Below are 22,335 nucleotides of genomic sequence, written 5' to 3'. Positions count from 1 at the left end.
CCAAAAGGGTAAACTAGACTGTGGAAGACATTTGAGGAAGTAGTACGTGCAGGTTTAATAAAGTTCATGTTATTTTTTGTAATCCAGTTATAATCAGCTGTCCCCAATGTTCTAAACATTTTAGTTATTAGATCTGTATCCTAGGATATGGAAGTGACCTGGATTTTCTCTTCCTTTTAGAGCAAAATAACCTTTTTATTTTCAAGGAAAACCTCTTGCGAAGACAACTGACATCCATAACCTCCAAAGCATTCAATCACTCTGTAGAATCCAACAAGCATGAAAGTGCATGTTCTCTTTGGTGACCTCCATCAGTGCAATTTTGGTAAGTCACCCAGGAAAGTTTGGAGGACACTGTGTTGTTGTGTCACTATTAGCTTTTCCTCTTTATGATAAAGGAATGTAATAATGTTGTCTGTTTTGGCAATATTTTATCATCTATATATTCTCATCTATGTTCTTATCAGTGCAATTTACTTCAATAACACATATGTAAAAAAGTGGGACAGCCTTTAGTCTTAGGCCTGTAGCATAAAGAAAAGATGTTGAAACCCTGCATGTATCCCAGATGAGATAAGAAGTGTTTTGTAAAGTTTCTGATGAAGTAGGAATAAAATAATTTACCAATGTAAAAAAATATGATGACTGTAGTTTATAGTACATTGAGAACTGGTCAAGGAATTTTTCATCCTTGATCACTTCCAGTCCTCTCAGGTGCTTGTACACATATAGGATGCCTACTCTGACACATCCTAATTCTAATGCATCAGAGCAGACTTGATTAATCAAGTTCATTTCAAAATGGTGGTGGGGGCATTTTAACTACAACTCTTTAAACGAGCTTTAGTTAAAACATCCCCACCACCATTTTGAAGCATGGGATACTGAATACATGAGATGCTGTGGGCATTTTAATTAGAACAGTTCCTGAGAGCTGCTTTAATTAAAACATCTGTGCCCCCACCCCATCCCCACCACAGAGCAAGCATATAGATGCCCCTGTTTTTAGCAGACACTCTTGGTCTTTTCCCCTCATTACCCATTATCTTGTCCTTATCAAAGATTTTTTTTCACCATACCTTTTCTGTTAAACTCTATCGCTGACTTTTTTAATATACTTGTTTAGAGCAATGTGAATTGAGTGGCACTCCATTTCAAAAACAAATTTATTTAGTGCTTACCTGCTTGAAGAAGGGCAGGAAGAAGCAGCAGCAGCTGGCAGTGCTTTAGTGAGTGGGGACAGGAGGATTTGGTGGAAGGAAAGAGCCCACACTTATCTTCTCACTGGAGCCTGCACTTATCTCCCTTATGTTCTCTCTTCTGGCAGCATGTTTCAAAGCCTGCTGTAGCACTCTGGTTGAGAATCACTGATATAGAGTGCCATCTCTCTGTCTCTTCTTGTCTTTTTTCCTCTCGTAACTAAATTTTATCTAGCTATATTGATACTCCTGTTAATAGAATATGTGACTATTTTTCAATATGAAATAAATATTTTCATGAGGAATTAAAGAGGCGATAGACAAGCCTTTAAAACTCAAAAGTAGTACTTGGATCACAAAAAGTGGTTTAGTTCTTACTTTTAACAGTGAGGTACATTGACTTGCTGACGTCTGCTCCCACATCATTGCTGACCTTACAGAGGTAATATCCACTGTCTTCCTCCAGCACATGTTTAATCAACAAGGAGCCATTTGTGAGAAGCTGGATTCGCCCATTCAAGGCAATTGGCTGGAATTGGGGTACACCAGCACCTATAGCAGAACCCAATAGATTAGCCAGGAGGGAAGAAATGGGAAAGAAGAATTTTTAACATAGCAGACATGATAGCTGCCAAACTGAATTCAATACAAATGAACAGCTGATTTCTGGCATCACAATCAACTGCAGAACACACTAAAAGCCCTTTGCCAAAAGGAAAGCTATTTAATGTAAAGAAAAGAACCACTGTCTTATAATAAACTGTAATAATAACTCACCACAACTTAAGAAATGGAGGCTGAACAACAAGAGCAGCCTGAGGTGGGGGTGGGGATAAAAGAGCAAGAGAGATTTGCAGATAGCTCATGGGTAAAAGGCACATTTGTTGTACATTTAGTGGCTGATAAATTATTCAAAATTACAGCTGAACAGCCACAGAAGTATGCAGCCCTGATGCATATCCCAGATGAATTCCTTATGATCATGAGGATGTCTATTGTAGTAAACATGGAATGCTGGAGGGACCTTGTTCATTAAACTCAGGGTAGTATGTGGAAAAACACAAGAGTGAATGTTTACTTGCACAGCTAAAAGTCTGATCACACACCCTTGTGGTCAGCATCCAGATTGCTGCAAAAATCATGTGTAAGTATAGGCTCCAATTTTCCATAAAATCTATAGTTGGTGCCCAGCTCACTCGGAACAGGTTCTAGCCCCTTTCCTTTGAACACTGAGAAGAGACATGAGCCACATGTCTCTGGTGTAACTGTACTGAAGTCTAAGAAGCATAACAAAGATGAATTTGGCCCACTGACTTCAGTTATCAGGGAATGCTGAAGTGGAATTGCTACTGAAAAATAGTCAACTGAAGAATACACTTACATCCCCATGATTAGGTTTACAGTAATATACATCTGCATACCTAGAAAAATTAACCTGGAGACGTACCTAGCTACTATGTGCAGACATACTATAATCTATCAAATTCCTGAAATTTTTCTTTTATACTACAGGTGATAATTTGGGCGACTGGTGCCACCTTAGTTGGGGAGGGCATGTGCCCCGCCCCCCCCCCAGCGACCAGACCCACTCTTGATGACCAGGGAAAGGGGGAATTGTGAGGTGGCTGATCAATTGTTGCAGCCACTTCCGGAAGTGGCTGCAGCCACTTCCAGGAGCACCAGTCCCTGGCTGGCGCACCAGCACTCCCGCCTGCCCCCCCTGCCCATTGCCTAAGCAGTGAGTGCGGCCAGTCAGGGGTGTACCGGCGCACTCAGGGGGTACACGTGCACACCCATGCACCCCTTACGTCTCACCACTGGGTGATAATGACACCCTTCTCTTCTGAAGTCTTGGTTTCCTATTATAACAAGTTTCTTTTCTTCTCTTAATTGTCTGCTACCTCTAGGAATCTCTCTTTTCTCCAGTTCACAGCCCTACATACTGTTTTTAATCTTCACTGTCTTTGCCTTTTCCCTCGGACCCATTGAAGAATACCTTGCATTTGAAAACTTGTCTAACTTGTTTCCATCCATGCAATTGGTCCAAAAAAAGTTATCACCTACAAAAATCTTTGCCTCTCATTAAAATCATATATATTTATTATTTGCTAATAGGCATTCCTTTCAAACAGTACATATTCTCACAAGGCTAACAGGAAACCTGTCAAAACTTATGTCCCTCAAACTCTATTTTGATTCCAATGTGAATGTCTACACAAAATGTTTATTGTGGAGCTGATTAATTAGCTCCATAGTAGATGTCTCAGCATCTATGTGTACATCCTAATTAGGTTGCAGGAAACTAATAAACTCTGAAGCAGGGTAGGACTTGCAAATATGAATCCTACCCTGCTGCGGAGATTTTTTGTGCTCAGCAGTGCATGTATAGATGCTGAACCTATGGCTGGTGCACAAGTGTGCTTAGGTACAGGGGCTGCCTGCTAGCTAGCCCATGCCTGGGCCAGGGCTCATTGCTCACCCCAACTCCACATGGGTGTGGAGCTGGAGCTGCCTGCAGCAGGGCCAGGACTGCGTGCTGGTCCTGCTGGCCCTGGACACTGGTAGCCAGATGGCGAGCCAACCATACCAGGGGAGCACAAGCTGCCATTGCCTCTGGGTGAGCCTCCACCCACCACACTTGCTGTGGCTTGTGCACATACAAGGGAATGGTCAGAGGCCAGGGTGCTGGCCACCCATCCCTGGGCTGTCAGGGAGAGGCAGCTGCATGCCAGTGGGTTGCCACTCCAGGTGGAGCCAGAGCTGCTCCAGGAGGTCTAGGAATGTGGCCCAGGTCATGCAGAAGGCCTCCAGCCACTTCTCATCATCCCAGATGTGCTGGATGATGTGCTGCCACCAGTCCTGGATGGCTCATTGGGCCCAGAGGTGGTGAGGCTGGAGGCCCAGGAGAGTGACAGTAGCCCCAGCATTAGCATCCTGGAGCCCGTTTGTCAGCATCCCTGCCAGGGTCCAAACAGGCAGATGTGGTGGAGGCAGAAGGTGTTTGGTGGTGGCCCTGGGATGGTGCATGGCAGGCGGGCAGGTGGTCACTGTGCTTTGAGGAGCCAGGACGGCCCAGGGCCAATGTGGCACCAGCAGGAGTGTGGGGCCCTGGTCGTCACTCAGGGGCATGGGATGGAGCAGCCAGGGGCAGGGGCTGGAGCAGCCATGGTGTGGGGAGGCACCGGCAATGAGGAGAGTGCTGCCGTATGCTGAACCTACTCTGGGCACACTGCTCATGGCCAGGGAAGTAGCCCACCAGACAGCAGCGAGCAAGGCTGGCTTTTGAAAAGGGCTGCTGGCTCCTGGCAGCTGCAGCTGGAGCCTGGAGCACTCCCCAGTGGTGGCAGGGGCCCACTGCAGAGCCCTAGGAAGTGGGAGCAGATTAGCAGCAAATCTGCTTCCGCTTCCCTGCACATGTAGATGCATACCCAGCACCATTTACTTGCAAGTAATTTACTCATGAGTAAACTTGTGCCGCATCAAATGCATGTGTAGATGTGTCAATGATCACTAATCATGCCTTACTGTGCACAATGTGTTCTGTGCATGATGTGTTCTGTGTTATAGCTAAAAGTCCATTAGCAGCTATGATGATACCACCCTGCTATTACTTGGATTTACTTATTGATTTAGGTCATAAGTCCCCAAAGGTGAGAAGACTGTGCATGACAGCCACTTTCCCTTTTACTTAAGCAATATTAAAAGTCCAATATCAATCAGGATTCTAACTGGCTTTAGGGATGGTAGATACCCTGTAAACTGAATGGGGCATTTACAAATGAGACATCACTTGTATGTTTTGTTCCTAGTCAACTCTGCCACTGGGCTTTTTTTGGATCTTGGTAAAATCCTAACTATGACAGGAAAATTACATATTGTAGCTTGTTAAAACAAAATGAATTATATAGCTTAAAGATGTGTGATTTTTAATTAATATGCTGAATGAAATAACACAATTGTAATAACAAAATAAAGAAGCAGCAAAGAAATATTGTCCATGTGACCTAGGCTGGAACAAAAAAAAAAAAAACCAACCCAAAATTGAGAAAGGAAATCACAAAAACTGTTAAAAATTCTACATTTTGACCACCTCCAATATCAACTCTGACTTTGTTCCAACCAACAAATCCACTGTATCCAAGATTCAGGAAAAGCTGGAAATGGAGATTCTTGAATTAATTTCATGTAGATGTGAGAGAAGCTCCTTAAAATTAAACCTTTCTTTTCCACTTCTAATATGGACTACTTGACCTGGCCTGACTAAGCCTTCTCGATTATAACACAAAAAGAACATAAACAGCACTGTTTCTTTTTGTCCCTACGACATGTAAAGTAGCAATGAAATTATTTCTTGAAATCTTTAGATTAATTCCACATTTTCCATCCTCTGTTGGTAAAACAAAACTCATTACTAAACTATAAAAAAGGCATGTAGTAGCCCAAAAAGCACCAAATTTTATTTAGAATCCTATTATTTGTTTACTTGCATGGAACTTGGTGCAATAATGGATTATTTTTTACAAATATGTAAAGGGATAACTTAGATAGATAGTATTTATGGTTTGGAAAGCTTGTTTCCTTGAATGTGGCCAGCTTCAACACAAGGTAAGCATGATAGATAATTGCCTAGAAGACACAATCTAGCAGGCAGCACATTTTAATTAAAAAGCTGTCAATTTCATGTGGTTACCTAGGGTCAAGTGGGGCCAGTTTTAATGTTCCGTTACATGAAAAGAAAATGTTAAAGCATTATGTAAAGTGCATACTGAATTACTGGTTATGCTAATGCTGCCTGACCTTTCTTCTTTGCTGAAAAGATATGATTGGCTATGCTATCATAGATTTTAAAGAAAAAATCAATCAAGAGCAACCAATGAACATTACCCTGAAGGTCACAGCAATCAAAGCGATATTTCTCTCTCCCCACCTAGAAATTTTATTTAGCATTACTGTCAAGAACCTACAAGTCATCTAGAGTGTCTTCTTGAAATACCAATGAAAAGATATATGTACATACAGAAAGATAAAACATACCAATTTATAATAATATCCCATTCATCCATATACCAGGAGCTAGGCTGCTATACCTTGACTCAAGTTTAGCAGTACTTTGTAAATAGTCCTATTGAATTAAATGCAGTAAGGTACTAGCAATTAAAGGAAGTTTAAGAATCTGGGAGACTTGTCATACCTTTTGAATACTTCCAGACAATAGTAGGAACAGGATAACCTTCTGCAGAACAATTGAGGATTACAGCTTTTCCATAAATCCCATCTTGGTCACTTGGTTGAACCACAAATCGAGGGGGAACTGCAGTGGGGAAAAAGAAAAAGAATCACCAAGAAATTATATAGGTGAACATTATTGGACAACTCTAGAACTCTTATTTGTAAGAAAAGTTAGAAATGGGCAAAAAAACCAACAACATAGAAAGGAAGAATAAACAGGTTTCAAGTGGACTCCCATAGGGATCTGTCCTGGGCCCAGTGGTGTTCAACATGTTTAATAATGATTTGGGTGGTGGCATAGAAGCTTCTTGAGCAAATTTTAAGGTGACATAAAGCTAGGAAGAAGTGTGAAAACACTGGAGGATGTGAATACCATTCAGAAGGATCTCAACAAATTGGAAAGTTAGGCTAGAGCTAACAGGATGAAGTTCAATGTGGACAAATACAAGGTGTTACACCTTAGGAGGAATAATCAAAAACACAAATACAGAATGGGTGACACCTGCCTGGATGGCAGCACTATGGTAGTCTTGGGAAAGTAGATAACACTCAGTGTGAATCTGCAGTGTGATGCAGCCACACAAAAGGCAATGCATTTTTGAGATACATCAGTGGAAACATTAGGCGCAGGACAAGGGAGGTGGTAGTGCCTCTCTTTTTGGCACTGATTAGACCCCATCTGGAGTACTGTGTGCAGTTCTGGCCTCCCCATTTTAAAAAGGACATGGACAAGTTAGAGAGGGCCCAGAGGCAAGCAACAAAGATGATAAAAACCTTGGAAAGCAAGTCATATGAGAAGAGGCTGAAGGAGTTAAGCATGCTAAGTTTTCAGAAAAGGCAATTAAGATGGCACATGATAACAGTCTTCAAATACTTGAAGGGCTGTCATAAAAAAGAGGGAAAGCACCTTTTTCCTCTTGCTGCAGAGAAGAGGATGCACACTAATGGCTTAAAGTTGCAGCAAGGTAAGTTTAGATTGGATATCTGGAAAAAAAATCACTGTTAGAACGGGGAGGCAGTGAAATAAACTGCCTAAGGAAGTTGTGGACTCCCTATTGCTAGAGGTACTCAAGAAGAGGTTGGACAGCCACTGGTCAAGGATAATCTACGTGTAGCTATACCTATGTTCTACTATAGGTATTTCCCATGCTTCTGGGTTTTGTTGGTTGCCCCTGCCCCAACTTTCTGCTACATGGATCAGGGTGTTCTAAGCTTTCCCAGTGGCATTCTGGGTAGATGGCCACAATTTCGCATCCTATTCTCATAGGGAAGCTAATAGGCTGTGGAGTAGACACCTACACAGTCAGGTGGGTGGCTAACTGGCTTAGGGACTGCACCCAGAGAGTAGTGGTTGATGGGTCATTCTCAGCCTGGAAGGAGGTGGGCAGTGGGGTCCCATACGATTTGGTCCTTGGGCCAGTATTATTTTCATCAGCGATCAGTGTTTAATATCTTCATCAGCGATTCGGACGATAGTGTGGTGAGCAACCACTCCAAATTCATGGATGATACCAAATTATGGAGCAAAGTGAATACACCAGAAGGCAGGGAGCAGTTACAGGCTGACCTGGACAGGTTAGATCAATGGACAGAACATAATAGGATGCAATTCAACAAAGATAAATGTAAGGTGCTCCATCTGGGAAGGAGGAATCCCCAGCACACTTACAGGTTGGGGGATGTCCTCCTCAGCAGCTCAGAGGATGAAAGAGATCTTGGAGTCATAGCTGACTCCAATATGAACATGAGCCAGCAGTGTAACGAGGCCATCAACAAAGCCAATTGCACCTTGTCATGTATTAGCAGATGCATGACCAACAGATTGAGGGAGGCAATGCTCCCCCTTTATGTGGCATTGGTCAAGCTGCAGCTGGAGTACTGTGTCTAGTTTTGGGCACTACACTTCAAGAGGGACGCAGAGGATCTGGAGAGGGTTCAGAGGAGGGCCACTCGCATGATTAGTGGCCTCCGTGAAAGACCCTACAAAGAGAGGTTAAGAGATCTGGATCTCTTCAGCCTATACAAAAGATGGCTGGCTACCTTGTAGCCACCTATAAATGTATCAGGGGAGGACAGCAGGGAATTGGAGATGCGCTGTTTACCAGAGTGCCCCAGGGAGTAACTAGGAATAATGGGTGCAAACTAGTGGAGAGTAGGTTTAAGTTAGACATTAGAAAGAAATTTTTTACAATAAGGGTGGCCAGAGTCTGGAATGGGCTTCCAAGAGAGGTGGTCCTACCACCTAACTTAGAGGTCTTCAGCAGGAGGCTTGACAGTCACCTGATTGGGGTCATCTGACTCAGTCCTCTTTCTTGCCAAGGGCAGAGGGTTGGACGCGATGATCCATTGGATCCTTTCCGACTCTAGAATCTATGAATTTATCAATTATTTGTACAGTGCTTGTCATTCAAATTTTGGAGTTTCTGGCTAATCAACCTGGGATTTTATTAGATGCTTTGCAATATTTATTAGAGTGGTTGCTTTTTGAGAAAATGCCTAAAATGTATCAATAATCATGTATAATGGAGAACCCAAATATTTATAATGATAGTCAGAGCTGACCATTATGGGGACCACCACCAGATGGTAATGTAGGAATGTGAACTGACAACCAGGAATGGCTTTCAGAGCCTAAAATACAAAGTGAACCATAGGTTCTATACAAAGAGTGAGAAATTAAAGCATATACAGATTGATATAAAAGTTCACTCAAAACAATGGGAGTTTTCCCAGTAACTTTAATGGGCTTTGGTCCAGGCCTGCAGTGACCACAATCTGACAATAAAGGAAGTTTATACATTATTAGTGTAATACACACACACTTAGGGTTCTGTATGGTAAAGTGTGTTCTGGGTTTATGTTGCTGTATATCTTGTTTTGCTGTATATTTTGCCTCCTCTAGGACAGAAAGAGAACCACCTCCCATCCCCCTCATTGCATCCAAGCCATTGTCTTCAGATTCCCTCCAAGGGACCTGTGGAACCAGTTTAGTAACTCTGGCCACTTCACCAGGAGCGCTGTCCACCTTTGAAATGATTGGTCTGCATTAGCAGTGTTCAAATAATGCCTGCTTCTGGTTGGAACCAAGTGATGATATCAGAAAAGTTATTTAAGGGTCAGGTCCCCTGGGGCTGGGTCTCTTTTCTGTTCCTGAGGCTGCTGAAAGCTGAATTGGGAACCAGAAAGCCTGCTCCCCATGGGGAAAGACTTTCCCCACCTTCAGTGGAGAAGCAAACTAAAGCAATGACAAGGGTAAGCCTCAATTAATCCCTCAAAGCCACCACATGGAAGTGCAGTTCAGTGCTAATGCTTCACAGGGAGCAACAAGGGGCCCTTTGCAACACAGAAGGACCTTCTTTGAAGCTCCCTGCAGTGCAGTGGACCCATGAAGCAGCTCATGAGACTCTCCTGTGTGTGCCCCCATCTCCATCCCATTGCTGAAGGGCAGGTATAGATGAACAGGCCCCCATAACTATCCTTTGGGGAGTCCCAAGTCCCAGACTGCCTGGGTATGGGTAAAGCCTCCCCAAGAGGGTGCCACCTATAGACTCTGCTTTGTAGTTTATAGTGTTTTGAAATTATAATTAGTGTTTACTTTTGTTTTTTCTTTATTCTTTGTAATGAATTTGGATTTTGTGTTTATACCGCTTGTGAGGGCAGGGTTGTTAGTTTTACTGGACACCCTAATGATTCCTCTAGTGCTTCCCAGGTAGACTGGGTGGGGGCTTGAGCCAAGGTAAAATGTATTTAGTACCCCAAAATTGAACTCAGCCCTTGTTCTTACTGACGGGTGCTCAGCAGAAGGGTTACATTTTGGGGACTCATCTGGGATCCATTCAATTTTTGTATTTATGTCCATAACTTTGGGGTGTTCCCCATACCAAAATTTTTGCGGGGTTGCCTGTTGTACCCTGAGATAGAGGATATGTTTAGCATTCCTCACAAGCAGCATATAGTGGTAGATAAGAATTGGTTTGAATTATGTAAATGTTACATGGTGTTGTTATTAATTTGCCCAGACATTAAATTCCAGGCTGGGGAGAGAATGTAACACACACACACTTGGGGTTGTGTGCGAAATATACAGAACAAACAAGATGCACAGCAATATAAAGCCAGAACACACTTTACCACACACAATCCCAAGTGTGTGTGTGTTTACATTAGTTTCTTCCATCTTTAAAAATCTTCTAAATGGTGTCTGCTATACTGCCCCAGAGAAAATGATGTTAAATGACTGAGGCTGTGATAACTGTTTTTATTAACTTTTACTGAACAGCAGTATAAGGATGTGGCAGAGAAGCCAGGGTGGTTACCACATACAGGGGCAGTGGCAGCTTCTAGTTGCTGCTGCAACCACAATCAAGATTGGAATTGTATGGCTGTGGTAAAAACATTTTTTTCCATCCCCCACCCCTGTCATCCCTCCATAATTACACTACTGTTACTGAGATTATACTCATCAGAAAAACACCACCATAGAAATGCAGTAGAAATAGAAGAATCACTAATGTTCAACCAATAACCTAAGATGTTTTAGTTGCTCTTGCAGACTGATCAACTGCAACATGAGTTAGCACTGGTAGGAGCAATCTTACAGACAGCAGGCAATTATTTTAATAATAACTTTATGAACTGAAATCCCAAAGGTTAATTTGGGACACTGAACAAATTATAATATTGTGATACTGTTTATTAAGTGAATATGTACAAAGATAATGTTCAGATTTCAAGAAATGTCTGTATGTTATAAATATGGCAACAAATAACTAAAGACACTAACAACAACAATATCTGTCTTTCCACTGGAAGAGAAGAACTTCAGCTATATTACTTCTGCAATGGAAAGAGTTACTATATTTATTGTTGATAATTATTCCAGATTTCCAAAGGATTGCCAGGCTGCCAAACATAAATCAAGTGGCATGTTAATTCACATGAAAGCTATTCACTAAAACTGCAGCCCTAGCAACACTAATCTTGGACATGGTTGCAGTCATTAATAGAAAACATTTACATCAGCATATGCATGTTAATTGTTATGAGTCCAAGCCCATTAGCTCACCAAACAGAGGCAGGGTTTCTAAGTAAAGATTATCCAAACACTGCTAAAAATACATAGAATTAGACAGTACTAGAAACAAACTTGATTGCATATGGCACACAATGTAGTGAAATCAGTGTGTTTCACTTTGAAAACTGTTAAGTAAAGCAAATCATCTTAAAAAAATTAGTAAAAAGTTACTCACCAGTAAAGCTAGATAGAAAATAGATAGTATATAGTCTGACTGTTTTAGGAAAGAATCCTGTAGTGTGCTCTGCTGAAAAGACCTACGGTTCTAAAGTTATAACTCAAGGCTCACTCATGGCCATGTTTATAACAGAGAATAGGAGATGTCATTTTAACACCAATGATACATTTGAATTTAATCTGGAACTGAATGTAAATGCATTCAATTTGAGAAGCTTGATGGATATGGGAACAGAGACAATAGAAAATGGGTTGATCCAAGAGTATAACTATTCAGAAATTACAGACCTAGTAGTGTTGGCAAAATGGTTGGCAACAAAGATGCTTCCCATATAGACACAGATTACTGTATCATCTAACTACAGTCAACATAAGGATAAATGAACACAGTAGATGACTAAAAGTGAATCTAAGGTAAAATGCAACTAGATACTAGATTTTTTTTGTCCTTCAATATGTTGACACAAGTGTGTTATACAATTTTACAAAGATCACTTGCAATAAAATAGTTCTCTAATTTCTCAGACTAGATTCTGTTGGGTAAAATTTAGGATTTATTATATATTATGCTCTGGCTGACAATGGGTATTTTGCATGAATTGACGATTCTCATGACACAGCATGCTGCCATGTTATCAACTGCTAAACAAGGGTATAAAAAGCTCTAGAAGAGTTAGAAAACATTCCCATTTACTTTAACCATTACTCAAAATATTACTATACTAGCCAGTTTTCACTTGTAAAACTCAAGAACGTTTACAAAAATGGATTTCTATGCTTGTCACAATTTCACAGGAAGGGGTAGAGTCCAACATTCATCAGGCAACCACAGTTCTCACTGAGTTCAACACACCTGAATATTAGGTCAGCTGTGAGGACTCGACACTGCTAACTCCAATTTGTGTGCCCTACCTAACAGACCTGGCTGTCTTCTCTTTTCAGATGAGTCAGGTGGCTTAGTGCCATAAGAATAATATTTGAAACACCTAGACTCCTTGAAATCACCTGTTCTTGCACAGGGATTTTCCATCTTCCTAGAAAGAAATTCAATTGTTGCATTGTATTCTTATGTACTAAAGATCCCATAGTATTTTTGATACATGTAGAATTTGTGGCTTTTCTCAGGTATCCTTGGCCAAAATTTTCCCTTCCCAGAGCTTAATTCTGTACACTGGCTGACTCATTTTTGCCCACAACAAATGCAATGCAGGGGTGCTGCATATACACATAATTTTCCAGATCAATTCATTAGTAAATGATTCATCAGTTACTGTATCCTTCCCTAGACAGAAGCATATCATTTTTCCACCAGCCCACAAGGATTACCCTGCCTTGCAGGACACAGGATTACCAGGGTAAAGATGACCATACACCTACAATTAGCGGAGACCTTGTGAGGGAATACCTTGAAAAACTGGACATCCACAAGTCAGTATGCGGGCCTGGATGGAATGCACCCAAGAGTGCTAAAAGAGTTGACTGATATCATAGCACGGCCAATGGCAGGGATATTTAAGAACTTATAACTCTTGGGAGAGGTTCCTGAAGATTGGAAGAGGACCAACATGCTGCCTATCTTTAAGAAGGGAAAGAAGGAAGACCCAGGGAACTACAGGCCAATCAGTTTGACCTCAATCCCTGAAAAGATCTTGGAAAAAATTGTTACAGAATCCATCAACCACAGGCTAACAGAAGGCATTATTTTGAGAGATAGCCAACACGGCTTCATTACGGGTAGGTCATGCCTGACTAACCTCATTTCCTTTTATGACCAGGCTGGTGTCATTTACTTGGATACCAAAAAAGCCTTTGACTTGGTCTCCCATGATGTCCTCATGGTAAAATTGGGGAGCTGCTGTGGCCTTGGCAACTTTACAGCCCCCAATGAGTGATTGTCAATGGAATTGAGCCAACGTGGTGCATGGTGACCAGTGGCATCCCCCGGGTTTCAGTTCTCAAAACAGTACTTTTTAATATATTCATATATTATCTGGATTTGTGTGTCAGAAGTAGACTGGCTAAGTTGGCAGAAAACACCAAATTATGAGGAAGTATGGTCACTCTAGAGGATAGGCTGGGGATTCAGGCCAACCTGAACAGGCTTGCAAGGTGGGCAGATCAAAACCTGATGACATACAACATAGAGAAATGCAAAGTGCTTCACCTTGGGAGAAAGAACCCACATCACACCTATAGGTTGGGCAGTGCTACACTCACTAGCACCATGACTGAATGAGACTTGGGGGGTCTTGACTGACCACAAAGTGAATATAAGCCACCAATGCAATGCCACAGCTGGCAAAGCAAATAAAATCCTGGCTTGCATCTACTGATGCATCTCAAGCAAGACCCAAGATGTCATCCTTCTACTTTACTCAGGCTTGGTGAGGCTGCAGCTGGAGTACTGCATCCAGTTTTGGGCTCCACACTTTAAAAAGGATGTGGAGAAGCTTGAGAGAGTCCAGAGGAGAGCCATGCACATGATCAGAGGTAAAGAGCAGGCGTTAGAAGGAGAGGCTGAGAACCATGGGATTCTTCAGCCTGGAGAAGCATAGGCTCAGAGGAGACTTGGTGGCAGCCTATAATTACATAAGGGGTGTGTATCAGGATCTAGGAGAACATCTGTTCACTAGGGCACCTCAAGGGAAGGCCAGGTCAAATGGTCACAAACTGCTGGAAGACTATTTTAGACTGGACATGAGAAAAATCTTCTTTACCATCTGAGTCTCCAGAGTCTGGAATAGACTCCCCCCAAAAGTGGTGCAAGCACCTACTCTGGACACATTCAAGAAGCATTTGGATGACTATCTTGCTGGGGTCACCTGACCCCAGCTGACTTCCTGCCCTTTGGGCAGGGGGCTGGACCTGATGATCTCATGAGATCCCTTCTAGCCCTAATGTCTATGAAATCTATGGGCATGATATTTAAAATGATGTTGAGGGGGAGGGGGAAGGGAGGGAAGAATAAACTGCATCTGATTAAGTGTGTATTCAATGTTGCATACAAGGTGAAAAAATTGGAACCCCGTCACAACAGTCTCAAGGCATGATATGTGATTAATCATTGTCAGAAAAGGAACAGTAATTTTATAAAGTGGTTTTGGATCCTTCATCATCAACTATGTAGGTATAAGTCACTCTCATTTTCCATTTATTACTATTATTATAGAATTTAGAGCCAGGTGGAAAGCTGAAGACGCTGGATTCTACTGTTCAGCTATAGAACCATTACATTTTAAGCGGTGATATAAAAGCTTCCAGACACTGTTTCACAAATACTGTATGCTTTAATTCTTATTGGGCAGGACCTTGTCTACATAGGAAAATGGAAACTTCACTCTGTTAAAATTAACTGCATACAGTGCCAGTTGGTCACAGTTCTGCTGGTAGTTTTGAGGGTTTAGACTTCTGACTGGAGTTACTAAGGTGCCACTGAAAATTCAAAATGGTGCTACAGGTAAGACATAATGACTCAGATGTTTACAATTATTCAACAGACTTTTATGTGCGATTTGTTCTGTTTTTTTCTAGACAAGCCAGAAGACTCTTTTTCTCCTAGGTATGAAATGGGAAGTAATCAGAGGATAACTAGAGAGGAAATGCCTTTTCAACAACAGTGGTTTATTTTGCGATTATATTTTCAAAGTAATGGTTTCTTCAGCATTACTAACTTATGTTTGAAAGATTAAAATAATTTTAAAAACCCTGTTCCTTTTTGATCCAGACTTTTGCATATAATTTCATACTGTAAAGTTGCTTCCATGTTCTATTTTCTTCAAGTCATACACTTGGACCTTGTTGAGATGATCTGGCTGGTAACTACACCAAGGCCAGTAGGCTGAGGGGCTACAGTAGAGTCAAAGAAACAATTTGCCCGGTGCTTTTCTCTGTAATGATGGGTTTTCACCTCTTCAGCCCAATCATCACTTCACAAATACATTAAAAAACAGAGGTGTAGGTTAAAAAACAGAATGAGACCAAGATGGAATGATTCCCTTCTGAATATTACCTCTGGACCAGAAACTATGTATCCTGAGTTTGTCAATGTGAACATTTTAAATTGCTTTATCAGTGAGTTCCTTTAAGGCTAGCTCATTTAATACAACCCATGTATCAGTGATAAGGAATGAGTTGTTGAATTGTTTAGTTCAACAGCAGTAAGCTGACAGGCTCAAATTATTTAATGGTTGAATTCAGAAGAGCCTAAAAGGATATTTTCCTTCAGTGTTATGACTGCCAGTTACAGGCTCTAAAAAAAGAGAAAACAAAGGATGACAGAAATCAAAACAGATACGGAAAGATAAGCTATAGTGCTCCAGTGACATTTTAAGCCTGGCAAATGCCTTTGTTTCCTCTGCTTTCTAGAAACAGTCCAGTAAATTAGAGATAGGTCAGGTAGTGGTCTAACACCACATTGTTCACTACTGTCATCTTTGCTGACAACAATGAACTTTATTCTCGAGGATTAAAAATAATTTTTTGCATGCCATCATTTTTTTTAGAAACCCAAGTATACCTTTTGACCAAACATACTCATCACATGGTAACATGCTGCAAATATGCAGGAGTTCAGACTAGATGCTCATGATAGTCCCTGAGCCCTTCTAACCCAGGGATAATTTTCTGAAACTGTTTCTGACCCAACTATGGTTTAATAGACCCTGAACACAGAGAATGATTCTGAAGGCTCATAACATGAGCTTCTCTGCAGAGCCACTAGAATGAATAAAAAAGAAAACCTAGGAGACTGTCCCAGAACCCAATGTTTCATTTTTACATGGAGCATTTGTACTTCACATTTAGGTCATACTGTCAAAATGATAGCAGAAATTTAATCAGCCAAAGCAACCATTGATGTTTTAATGAATGATATCATTAAATGCTGTACTTTACCAGAGATGAACAGTTATTAAATTTGGTCATTGGACCTATGGGGTCAATTTAGCTGGTTTAGTGAAATCATTTGCTATGCAGTTGTAGAAAAGAGATGTGCTTCTGCAAAATGAGACAATGTATAGTGGTTCATGTTGATAAAGTCTAATGAGAGCATTAAATATGAAGTGAGATTTTCAAGAACTGCTTTCAGGGCTGGAGTGTAAATACCAACAAGGAAAATAAATGAGGTATGCAGCACTGGCAATGACCATTTGTCTTTTTTCCCCCTTATATTTCAATCACAGAGTGCATTTACTGCATATTTTTCCTCTCCAAAACATCAGGGAACAGACATGCATGCTCTTCCTTTATGGAACATTCAAGGCTTTGGACTCCTCATTGGGTGCCTAACTATCTGATAATCAAAGATATACTTGGCAAGCACAAAATGAAAACACACTTATGCTAAATGCATTAAGGGGGGGTTATTAGGTATTTAAAGACCTTATCTTCATTGAAACTCATGACATGTTCACTCAAAGGAATTTTAGAATCATGATTTATGCATCTAAGACTTACTCTGAAACCTCTATTCTAGTAATATTTGAGAACCTGAGAATTCATAATACATTTATGAACTTTTTTTCCACAAGTTAAAACATTTCTCAGTACTCTTTATTTCACAATTATTTTATTATGTATTGTATAGGAATTCATCATGATAAACTTTATATGGATTTTTAAATAGCTTACAGAAGACAGAAAATCCTTAATTCAATTCTATAGAAAGGATATAATCTATGGAAGAAGCTGCTGAAATAATTCAGACTGCCCTGGGGGTATGATTAGGTTGTGGCAGGCACCTTGGGGAAGTCCTTTAGGTTACAAGACTGACAGATGTCTGCACCAGGGCCAGAAGCAAGGAGGTGCTCCTGCATACCTCCCAGCATGCTGGGTATTGCTGAGAGTGGCCAAACCCACCTGAGCCCGGGCCATCCCTGAATGGTTGCAGACCATGTGCCCCCAACCTTGTAGTGTCACCACAGACCCTCCACACTGAGCCTTAGGCTTCCAGAGTTGGTCTTGGTATGCCTGGCAACTTTGCTGGTGGCAGCATGGGGGAAGCTGCAGTTGCTGGAGGGGAGGGGAAAGGAGCTGCAGCTGCCAGGCCACATAGCCCTTGGCTGGGCCAGTAGGCAGCCCAGAGATGGCAGGAGGGAACTAAAAGAGTCCCCAAGGGAAGTGTCTGTATTGGCTCCCCAGCCGCACTTCCCCCACTCTGGGCTGCATGTTGCCTGGAGCTGGGAGCTGAGGCTGGGCTGAGGGCCTATGCATATGGCTCTGTGACAGCCCAGGACTGGGGCCAGCTAAGTGCTGGGCTGGAGCAGCAGAGCATGAGCAGTGTTACAGTGAGCTGCCCTGCAGGGGGCAGGGGTTCATGTGGTGGTGGAGGGCTCAAAGCATTTTGGGATTCTGAGGAACTTTGAGGTAACTTGAGTTGGGAGGGGATCTGGGACACAAGTTTGATAGACCAGTTTAACCTGAAACATCATGTTAAGTTTGATACACTGATGTTAGGGTTGCAGTTAAGGCTATATCCATCCAGGTTTACCTTAAATTAGGTTTAGCCATTTTGAAAGTGGTATATGTGCACTGAACTTCTGTTGTGTTACAGGTTTGAACTGGTTTCTGATCACTTATACCAGTTTACGTGTAATGTCTGTCCCTAGCCGTAATGTCTGTCTTCCTTAGTGCCTATACTGGGGAAATCATTCCCAAGCTGGAATATATATATTTTTTTGGTTTTGTTTTAAAGTCCTCTTTATGCCATTTTTGTTCTTTATTACAGCATTAAAGGGTTGCAACAATAGTGAACACCTTATCTAAGATACAGAAAAAATGAAGAGACGTATTTCTCTGCCCCATCATTTTCAAGGTTTGCAAAATGAAGGAGTCTAAAGATATCATTTGTAATGTTTAAACATGAAGATATTTGCATTTGAATTTTGCGGGGTATCATGTTTAAACATTACAAATGATATAATCTGAAATAAAATTATGAGAATTATCTTCAATTATAGACTGACAGATTTTTAGGGGATGGTGTAGCCTCTCCAAAAGTTCATACATGCACTAATATCTAAACTTTAGCAGGCAATAACCAGCTCCTAGTCTGCTTTCAGTCAGCACAGAAAAAAATAAAACTTCCTGGCTGCTTACAGACATAGGGAAAAAAACCCAGTGCTTTACTTTAAACTTGGTGTGCTCCCACTCCAAGTTTAACACATGCCCAGAAGAAGCAATGTGTTAGTTGCACCCCAATTTCCCAACATCTGTATAGATTGGGTGCTTTAGTGGGCCTTTTTTGGCACTTTTATTTAATAGCTGATTGAATTAGTTATTAGATAAAAACACCAAAAAGCCCCACTGAAGCACTGGATCTATACAGATGCTGTGGAAGTGGGTTGAAGTAATGTGCTGCTGCTTCCAGTAAAATGTGTTGGGTTTTTTTTCATGTCAGCAGCCCTTGAGATTAAGTGTCGGCAGAAAACTCCTTTTCAATTTAACTTTAAAAATTATTGCATTTAAAAGCTATTTGTAAATTTATCCATGTACTGTTAAATAGTAGAGACTCCCACATATTTTCAAAATAATATCTTTGCTATAAAAAAACAATTCATGGGTTAAAATGAACAATAAGTGTAAAAAGACCAGAGGAAAACATGTATAATAATAATAGGCTTAGTCTGTCTGTATGCAGCACTCTGATTGGTTGTCTTGTTGGCAAAACACAATGCTTACTGACACAACCAATCAGGGTGCTCCGGACAGATAGCAGGTTCCACCAAAGGAACAAAAAAAGTGGTGAGGGGCCCGAGTGGGTCGGAGCTGCCAGCAGACCCTGGGCTGCAGGAGACCCCAGTTCTTCCCTCTGTGGTGGCAGTGCCCCCCAGAACCACTCAGGCAGGGTAGCAAAGGGTGTGCGCTACCTGGGGGGTGCTGCCACCATGGAGGGAAGCACCAGAGTCCCCCAAACCTCAGGGTCCACTGGCAGCTTGCTCCCCAGCCATGCGAGACACAGGCAGACTCGGGGGGAGGGAGGGGGAGATCAGGCCCCCCGCTGCTTTCTTTTTTTCCTCAGCAAAGCCTGCCCATGCAAGCTGCCACCAGGTCACTCAGCCCCTGAGCTGCAGGGAAGCCTGGTGCTTCTCTCCGTGGTAGCTGTGCCCCCCAGGGCTAGCAGGCAGGGTGCTAGATGCATGGGTGTAGCCCCAGCTTGCAGGCAGCACCCATCGTGTCCAATGGTGTATGGGGTGCTGGAACCCCAGGCATGCTCGGGGAAGCTTGGCCTTGGTGGGTTCCAGCACCCTGTGCACTGTCTCTGCTGCCTTCCCACTGCCTGGGACCACCTGGCAATTGGCTGACTGCCCTGGGAAGGCAGCAGGAGGGCAGCCTGGATGGTACCTTTCAAGGGTGAGAAGTTTTGATTCTGTTACAGTATTCGGTCAAAGGATAACTAAAAATCTTGTATTTAAATAAATACTCTTGCAATAAAAATGTAATTGCAAATGTTTTACGGGTTTCAGCTAGTTTAGTCCTAGTCCCCTTTGATTTCTGACAACAGCAAACAACTGCTGTCCACTCTTGTATCCAGAATCATGCTCTTTGCATAAAAAAGATCTCTAAGAATCCATCCCCTGCCATTTGGAACACATGGCTCAGAAGCTGTTGCATAATATAGATTAGAAAATAGAAAAATTAAAGTACCATTTGTTTCCCTTTATTTATAGGGAAACTGCATATCTTTTTCCTTTAAAAATGTTTTCGTTACATGACACTCACAAGATGAAGAATGAGATGACAAGGGACTGGGGGGCTCAGAGAACAGATTGTTGGAAATGTAGTCTTTACTTCAGGGTGTTTAGGTCAAATTGAATCCAGAGTAGTAGTGAGCAGATGTAACCCTGTGATACCTGATTACCTGGCCTCCTGTGAAATGAGGTAATAAAAGGATAGGGAGAGGGTCAGTCCAGCTCTTAGTGGAAAATTTAGGTCTAATATTAAAAAAAAAAAATCCTAATAGTAAGATGTATTATCTTAGAGGTGGAGTAGGGACCCAAGGGGAACTTAAGTGATTTATCATTCAAACTGAGAGGCAGAGTAGATTGAGATGGCTGAAGTAACAGCAGGAACTAAAAGGAAAGGAGCAAGTGAACCAAGTGCTATTCTCTTGTACATGAAAGGAAGCACAAAAGAAAAAGTGGTATCAGAAACAGAGGCAGAGGGGAGAGAACAGGCCTGCTGGGATTTTACTGGTATGGATATGTTATAATGGAGCATGGCTGAGGGGATAGGGAGAAAAGACCAGCTTTCATAAGTCCACTAGATTAGATGCCACCAAAACTCACTGTGACTGACTGCAAGAAAGTCATGCCCATCAGAAGGTGCTGAAGGGATTGGGAAAGCTTGCAAAGAGGCACCATTCTTTGAAAAGACTTTGGCTTCCATGACCACAGCCCACTCTGTGGTGAGAGAAGCAGTGACCTGCTGGGAAGAGATGGCCTCCACCTCTCTCCAATAGGGAGGAGGCTCTTTTCAGCCAGACTGGATGACCTGCTCCACCGGGCTTTAAACTAAGCCCACTGGAGGGTGAGGGGACTACCGCCACTGCTGGTCCGCTGAGCAACCCTTGCAAAGCCAGTAAGCCAAGGCACTTAAGGGAGCTTACCCCTGCCCCAACCCTGGATCAATCTGTGGGCAAGGCAAGAGCCCCCAAGGGGACACTTGCCTGCCTGTACACAAATGCCAGGAGCTTGGGGAATAAGCAGGAGGAACTCGTCATCATAATTATGATGTCACAGGGATAACAGAGACCTGGTGAGACTCCACCCATGACTGGAGCAATGGTATAGACGGCTATACCTTGTACAGGAGAGATCGAGTAGGTAAAAGGGACGGGGGTGTAGCACTCTATGTTAAGGAAAGCTACGTGACCCTGCAAGCTGATGTTGGTGACCAGGGTGGACAACTGGAGACCCTCTGGGTTAAAATCCATGGGGAACACGGCACAGACGACACAACGGTGGGAGTCTACTACAGACCTCCCACCCAAAGTCAAGAGCTTGACCAGGAGTTTGCTCGAGAACTGGTTGAGGCCGCATGCTCCAGGACCATGGTTGTCAAGGGTGACTACCTACCCAGACATCTTGTGGGAGGATCACTTAGCAAAATCTGAGCAGTCGCAAAGCTTCTTATCATGAGTGGATGACCTCTACCTGACTCAAGAAGTCTACGGGCCAACGAGAGGTAAAGCGCTGCTTGACCTGATACTGGCTACTGGGGATGACCTAATCAGTGACCTAATGATCGATGGGAAGCTGGGTGACAGCGACCACAAGCTGATCATCTTCACCATCCAATGTAAAGCTGGCAAGTCAGTCAGCAACACTGAAGTCCTTGACTTCAGGAAAGCTGACTTTGACAAGCTCAGGAGGCTTCACAGTGAGGCCCTAAGGGACCACGAACCCAGGGGTAGGGGAGTTCAGGAAGAGTGGTTGCTCCTCAAAGGACTGATCTTCCATGCACAAGCTAATTCTATTCCATCTCGGAGGAAACGCAGCAAGAGGGCACAGCAGCCCCCCTTGCTCTCCAGGGACCTAGCAGACCTCCTGAGGCTAAAAAGAAAGGCCTACAAAGGGTGGAGGATGGGATTCACCTCCAAGAAAGAATATTCTGCACTGGTCCAGTCCTGCAGGGAGCAAACCAGGAAAGCCAAGGCTG

The 22,335-nt window shown here is 42.4% G+C and overlaps 1 protein-coding gene across 1 annotated transcript in view; it reads right to left on the bottom strand.

The window, feature by feature from the left end:
- Positions 1 to 22,335, bottom strand: part of DSCAM (DS cell adhesion molecule) — a 737,680-nt gene that overhangs the window by 262,353 nt on the left and 452,992 nt on the right. Inside the window, exons 10-11 of the mRNA XM_019523886.1 lie at positions 6,391 to 6,510; positions 1,578 to 1,751 (exon numbers count right to left, since the gene is read on the bottom strand). Coding sequence (XP_019379431.1) covers positions 1,578 to 1,751; positions 6,391 to 6,510 — 294 coding nt within the window. The remainder of the gene's footprint in view (positions 1 to 1,577; positions 1,752 to 6,390; positions 6,511 to 22,335) is intronic.

This window comes from Gavialis gangeticus, unplaced genomic scaffold, assembly GCF_001723915.1.
Source record: "Gavialis gangeticus isolate Ggan-Ray unplaced genomic scaffold, GavGan_comp1, whole genome shotgun sequence".
NCBI classification, from domain to species: domain Eukaryota; kingdom Metazoa; phylum Chordata; order Crocodylia; family Gavialidae; genus Gavialis; species Gavialis gangeticus.
The sequence above is the reverse complement of the archived record's forward strand: the minus strand, read 5'-3'. Positions and strand labels throughout refer to the sequence as shown.